The 7,327-nt window shown below is 28.2% G+C and overlaps 1 protein-coding gene across 2 annotated transcripts; it reads left to right on the top strand.

Moving 5' to 3' along the window:
* Positions 1 to 2,382: 2,382 nt before the first annotated feature.
* On the top strand, positions 2,383 to 6,987 carry LOC130677416 (ubiquitin-conjugating enzyme E2 G1). 2 transcript variants are annotated; one of them, XR_008991597.1, is made up of 6 exons: positions 2,384 to 2,571; positions 3,989 to 4,091; positions 4,199 to 4,296; positions 4,379 to 4,557; positions 6,500 to 6,655; positions 6,741 to 6,987. XR_008991597.1 is itself a non-coding variant. In XM_057484173.1 (5 exons), exons 1-5 carry the CDS (start codon positions 2,526 to 2,528, stop codon positions 6,578 to 6,580), a joined length of 507 nt encoding a protein of 168 aa, XP_057340156.1. In that variant the 5' UTR covers positions 2,383 to 2,525; the 3' UTR covers positions 6,581 to 6,987. The 2 variants fall into 2 exon arrangements, 1 of the variants encoding a protein (XP_057340156.1); XM_057484173.1 differs by having other exon boundaries at positions 2,383 to 2,571; positions 6,500 to 6,987.
* The last annotated feature ends 340 nt before the right edge of the window (positions 6,988 to 7,327 follow it).

Here is a 7,327-nt window from a genome sequence, read left to right as displayed (position 1 = left end):
TATGAGTTTTTTTCTCACACTTGACTTCGAATATTTTTTTCAAAGTAATTTCAAATGGAATGACCTAGTGAAATTTTTTTTATCTTAATAAAATTTCATGCTTTTTATGATTTTGAAATTTGAAAATTATTTCGAACATAAAAAATATTTTTAAAAGATTTATTTGAAAAAGCCATGAGACTTTTTCTCATCACGCGAGTAAAGTAAGGCGTAAAAATTATTACGGTTCGGCTCAGTTCGGACAGTTCCGAATCTTTTCGGCAATCACCGCCATTTTTTTCAGCCGTTACATCTGTCATTACTTACAAAATTAAAAAGTTAAAAAACAAGTACATTATAGAAAATTTAAAAATAAAAATAAGCGAAATATTCAAATAAATTATAAATACGTCATACCTAAGAAAGTGCATAATATTTTTGTTTTATTTAACTTAAAATTTACGGTGCGCCGAAGCGTGAGACTTTCTCTCATCATGCGGGTAATGTTTTACGTTGCTCTAACGCGGGTGCTGAAGGGTTAACTTCGGGCTTTCCCGTTTTTGACGACAATTTATATACAATTTATATACAACCTGCTATACAATTTGACGTAAATTTACGACCCGAATTAGAATGCAAATTCACTTCAAAAGTTAACTAGAAATAATTTTTTCTCAATTTTCAGGCAAATTTTTACATCAATTTATTGTTAATTTGACTTGAAAAATTGTAAAGTATTTTTTTACCGTAAAATTGTAGGCATCTTGATAGCCAAGTTGGCGTGAAACTTGCAGCCACAACTAGACACCAAGTTAGTCACTTAGTCACTTTCTGAGAAAGTTGGAAATTCAATAAATTGACGTTTAGTTACCTTCTATTGTCTCAGAAACCTGCATTCCAGTTGCGGCTCCATACTGGCGTCAACTTTCTCAGAAAGTTGGCGGTAACTTGTAGCTAAAAGTGGTCAATGCTAAAGTTGTCGACAGCTTGTCGTCAAGTTGGTCGCAAAACTCCCTAATAGCATAGTTTGCTTGAGCAAAAGTTTACTGTACAAAAGTTTCGTTGAATTTTTCGTCAAATTTCCGTCAACTTCGGACTTTTCCATTTTTTACGACAATTTGTATGCAACTTGCTATTGAATTTGACGTAAATTTATTGCCTGAATTAGAATGCAAATTCACTTCAAAAGTTGACTAGAAAAAAGTTGTCTTTAATTTTCAGATAAATTTTATGTCAATTTATCGTTAATTTAACTTGAAAAATTGTTAAGAATTTTTTTACCCTCAAATTGTAGACAATTTTAAGTATAAATTTGCTTACCTTCTGAAATGGTAAGAATGAACATTACCAACTGTTTTCTTTCGTAAAAAGTTACCTTTAAATTGAAGAAAAATTAACCGCAAATTTTTATTTTCAACTTTTGCTGTGAAATCGTTTGCAAATTCGAGCAGCAAATGTCAGGTAATTTTAACATCAAATTACCGTCAATTTCAAGCTAAAGTTGCTATTAGGGCTAATGAATACCATCTTTTGGACAAGAAACCCTGGCTATCGGGGAAAACTTACCTTTAAATTGAGGAAAAATTAACCGCAAATTTTTCTTTACAACTTTTGCTGTCAAATTGTCGGCAAATTCAGGCAGCGATTTTCAGGAAATTTCAAGCTAAAGTGGCTATTAGGAAGTTAACTTGCGGTTAAGGTGACTATCAGGGTAAATTTCATATGAAACTATAGTAAAAAATACAGACTGAAACTCCGCTGGTGGCGAAAAAAATTAATTATTGCTATAGAAAAATTATATATTATTTACTGAATCATGGCATTTCTTACAACTTTTTGTTCTCTGGCAGTGCCCCTAACGCATGAAAAAATTTGTAAAATTAATAAAAATCGGCCCTGATAGCCACATCTTACTCAGTAAGGTCTGCAGTGAAACATTTTCGGCTAACTTAACAAGAAAGCTTCTGGTAAGCTTGGCTGGATAATACTTTCCTTTAAGTTGGCTTCAGAATACGGCAGTAGCTTGAATGTAACTTGACAGAAAAACTTGCCGTCAATTTGAAGTGAAACTTTCAATCAACTTAACGTCATTGTCTGACAGTAATACTTGTAGTCAAATTGAATTCAAGTTACAGGCAATTTACTATCAACTTAACCGTAACTGTTTGCTCTCCAACACTTTCCTTTAAGTTGGCTTCAGAATACGGCAGTAGCTTGAAGTTAACTTGCGGTTAAGGTGGCTATTAGGAATAAAGCGGCATTCGTCTTGAGCGATTTGAATGGTTATCGCAAATGTCTATAGGTGTATTAAATAGAAAATGCTACAGGATGACGGAACTCATTAGCGCTCAATACGAATGCAGCTTAAAGCTATTATAATTTTTATTTTTTAGCGCATGCTCATCCATTCACTTCCGCAAACGTACCTATACCTAGCCATCTTTTTCTGAGTCAAGTAAAAATATACACTATAATCTAAAAGATTATACTGAAAGTATCATTTTCATATTCTTATAAATTATAATTCAAACTCAAAATTTATATTAATGTCAGAGCCACAGTCCGCGCTTTTATTGAGAAAACAATTAGCAGGTAAGATTTTTATATTATATTTTTTCATGATATTTCAATTATTGGTTGTAAAATTAATTAACGTACATAAATATAAATCGCCGATACATGCATGTATAAATTATATTTAATTATATGTATATATATATATATATATAATATTAGAAGACATATTTACAATTATTTTCTTTTTGTTTAAAATCGTTAAAAGCCATCATTTTGACGGTGAAATTTCTCTTTTTGTCTGATTCACCTTCCAATTTTTTTTTATATACATATATATTTACACATACACATATACACACAGATATATATACATATATATATATTTATATATATATATACATATATATATATGTATATATGGAAATATACCATTTTTCATTGAGTTCAGTAGGAAAAAAGTCTAATTTAATAATGGGGTAGATTTAAATTTTAGGCTAAAGAATATAATGTTTTACCGCATCCAGACGCTAAAAAATTTCAGGATTTAATCGATGAAATCTTATACATGTTAACCTAAATTTTTGTAGGTTTTTATTTTTAAGGGTCGATAGTACTAACTAGATTTCCGGATTTCAGATTTTTAATTACGTTTTGAATACTTATGGCACTCGAATGATAAAAATCTTTCGAGGAAGTTCGTCATATGCATTTTTCCAAAAGCTAAAAAAATCGGTGTAATAATAAATTCATAGAAATCTAAAATTCAACCGTCAGTTACGGCCCAGCCTTAAGAGATTAGGTTTAGGCATACCAATTATATTTGTTTATTTATACATATGTTTATGATGTTTGCGAACAAAAAAATTACAATGATAACCCTATCCAAAACTTCCCATAGAATCCACTCAACTGCGACAAAAACCGCATAGAAACCAATCCAGTCTATAGGATTCTATGCGGTTTTTGTCGCAGTTGAGTGGATTCTATGGGAATTTTTGAATAGGGAAGGCTATAAGAATAAGTACAAGTAAATAAAAAGTACTAGTTTAATTTATACTTGAATTGATTTGTCCCTATACTTTGAACATTATTTAGACAAGTTTGATTTTATGATGCTACATTGGGTGCAAATTAATTATTATTTGACTAAATTCGTAAAGTTCTAATCATATCTTGTCAAATACATTTAGTTCTTACTCATCCACATCTAGTTGAAAACTTTATTATTTTGTTTTGAATAAAAATATCTAAATCTATTCATATCACAATGAATTTGTTTTGATCCGTGTATCATAGTTTTAAATCTGTGCTACTTTCTTTGTTTTGATATTTTACTTAGTTAAATTTTCTTAAGTGTAATTTGCTCCGATAATCATCAAGTAAAAAATATTATCTAATTAAATTTGACGCTGGGTCTATCTAGTTAAAAATAAATAAATTAATTTTCATTAATTCTGATTTTTTTTTAAATATTGTATTGTATTCTTTACAGAATTAAACAAAAATCCAGTAGAAGGGTTTTCAGCTGGCCTTATTGACGACAATGATATTTACCGATGGGAAGTGCTCATTATTGGACCTCCGGATACACTATAGTAATTATTTTAATCCTATTCAGATTTGAATTATTAGTATTTGTAACATTACTTAGGAACATATTTTTTAACAAAAAATGTTTTTTTTTTTTTTATTTGAAAATCAGCGAAGGAGGATTTTTTAAAGCGCATTTACAATTTCCGAAAGAGTATCCACTCAGACCACCAAGAATGAAATTTATAACGGAAATATGGCATCCAAACAGTAAAATTTGAAAATTATATTTTTATAAAATAAATAATTCAATTTATTCATTATTATTGATCAATTTAAAACTTTTTTTTAGTTGAAAAAAATGGTGACGTCTGTATATCGATCTTACATGAACCCGGGGATGATAAATGGGGCTATGAAAAAGCATCAGAACGATGGCTACCAGTGCACACAGTTGAAACAATTCTTATCAGCGTTATTAGTATGCTTGCTGATCCTAATGACGAAAGTCCTGCCAACGTTGATGCCGCCGTAAGTTAATTATTTTTATTTCGCAATACATTGAACCGTTATAGAATTACTGTAAAGATATTATTAAAATTAAAATTGAACCAAAATTTTTGAGGGGATTTTCGCTGAGTTGAAGTTATATACAGTGCAACATGAAATCGTAAATAATCATACAAGTGTGGAACTGATTATTGATAATTAGTTTTCGCTTCATGTGAAGTTTTGGAGTTCTTCATATTTTATATCTTTTCAAACACATATAAAAATGTAGATAATTCAACTATTGATGGAGTTGTAATTATTTTGTAATCTTTCGAAATATTGACGTAGTACCTACGATTGAAAACTAATTTTTATACTTTCAGATATAGATATTTTTAAATTGAGCTTCGAATAATAATTGCTTTCAATTTTCATACAAAACAATTTAAAATTAGTAAATTGAATTTACTAAGGACTCGAAATTGCGTAGGCATTAAATAGCTTTACTGCTCTAGAGAAAATTTTAGCGTTCGAATTCAAGATTTACCGCCAAGCCAAAATCGGCTGTAATTGGTAGGAAATATAAGTAAAATAATATAGACTTTGATAAACTACGTAGTTGTACTGTATGCAAATAAAATATGAACCGAAAAAGTAAATTAACAATTTCCATTCAAATTAATGTATGCTTATTAGGGTGTTTCAAAAAAAAAAAAAAACAATTTTTTTTTTTAATGGTATCCAAAAATTGAAAGTATAACTAAAAATAAAAATTTTGGTACCATTCCGAGCTCTTAATAATGATATTACGGTTTGCCTCAATCCATTTTTCTATTTTCCATTTAAATAACACGGGAAAAGAAATTTTTTTTTTTAGAATTTTCCAGCTCATAAACCAATCAACGGATTTTTATGCACAACAATTGATTTTGTAGGAAATTAAACGCTCTACAAAAAAAGTCTCTTATCATTGTTCGATAAATCCCACGGTTCAAAAGTTATTTAAGCTTCAAGTCAAATTTATAGTAAATTTTGAGATTTTTTTACTTTTCCGGTGAAACTATCAGTCTTATCAAAAAATATCACAGACACTTTTTTGTAGGTAATTTTATTCCTTACAAATTATTACGAATAAAGTTTTTCGAAATTCTGCGTTATTTTCAAGTTATATCCATTTCAATGTCAAGCTCTTAAAAAAATAGATTTCTGATTAATTTTAAGAGCTTGACATTGAAATGGATATAACTTGAAAACAACGCAGAATTTCGAAAAACTTTATTCGTAATAATTTGTAAGGAATAAAATTACCTACAAAAAAGTTCCTATGACATTTTGTAATAAGACTGATAGTTTCGCCAGAAAGTGAAAAGATCTCAGAATTTACTATAAATTTGACTTGAAGCTTAAATAACTTTTGAACAGTGGGTTTTATCAAAAAATTATAAGAGACTTTTTTTGTAGAGCGTTCAATTTCCTACACAAAGTTTTAATACGCATAAAAATCCGTTGAGTAGTCTGTAAGCTAGAAAATTCTAAAATAAAAAAAAATTTTTTCCTATGTTATTTAAATGGAAAATATAAAAATGGATTGAGGCAAACCTTAATATTATTATTAAGAGCTCGGATTGGCACCAAAATTTTTATTTTCAGGTATACTTTCAATTTTTGAATACCAATAAAAAATTTGTTTTTTCTGAAACACCGTAATGCTTGTATGATAAAGAAAATTCAATACTGTTTTCAACTTATATCACAGTACCTAGAGTATCTCAACTCTCAACATTTTTGCGATGAAATTTTAACGGTCTAATGCAGTTGCGTAGATATTCGGCAAAAGTGTAGTTAACCTTCTTCTAGAGACATGCTTTTTTTTTTTTACTTCTTTTATTAGGAATTAAAATTTCTAAACTTGTTAAAATTTTTAATTCATATTAATTTTTCAATGTAAGTAATTAATAAATTTTTTAAATTATGATTACAGAAAGAGTGGAGGGAAAGTTATTCAGAGTTTAAGCGAAAAGTTGCTAGGTGCGTACGAAAAAGCCAAGAAGAATGTTTGTAGGGGTAAAGAAACTATAAAAAAAAAAGAAACAAAAATAAATAAATAAATAAAAACTGAAAGACTTATTTAATTCTGGTAAGCAAATTACATGTGCATCCACCAATTGAGTTTTATCTATTATAATGAAGTACTCAGTCAATTAATATTTTCTTCTTTAAAGGGACATTGCATGCATTGTTTACTTAATAACATCGTCGTAATGACAGTTCCACGCCAATAGATTTAGAAGTAATAATTATATTGATAGTTAAAAACAAATAATGAAATACACAACAATATGATTGAATAAATCAATATAATGATTAAAACCAGTGCCGCTGCAATATTGCCAATTTTATCCGAATAATGAATTTATTTAAAAAGAAAAAAAAAAAACGTAAAAACAAACTTTGCTTAACTTCTAAAAATGAAAACGCCATGTAATAAAATACAGGAGAACAAGAAAAAAAAAATTTTTAAGTAATTATAATTTTAACAAATTAATTTAAAATAATACACATAACTATTAAAAGCAATGATTATGGAAAAAAAAAACTTTTTGTAAACCTTTCATGAACTGAGGGATTAAATGTAAAAAAAGTTTAATTACAATTATCAAACATTCTTTATTTATCGCTTATTAGAAAATATATTTTTCATTAATCAACAAACAACAACACTAACAACAAATCAATATGTAATTAATATTAATTATTAGTTTGATGAAAAAAAAAAAAAAAAATTCAATTATCCCATGGATAATTTGCT

Source organism: Microplitis mediator, chromosome 11 (assembly GCF_029852145.1).
Source record: "Microplitis mediator isolate UGA2020A chromosome 11, iyMicMedi2.1, whole genome shotgun sequence".
NCBI lineage: Eukaryota > Metazoa > Arthropoda > Insecta > Hymenoptera > Braconidae > Microplitis > Microplitis mediator.
Note: the sequence above shows the minus strand (reverse complement) of the source record. Positions and strands in the feature narration are given on the sequence as shown.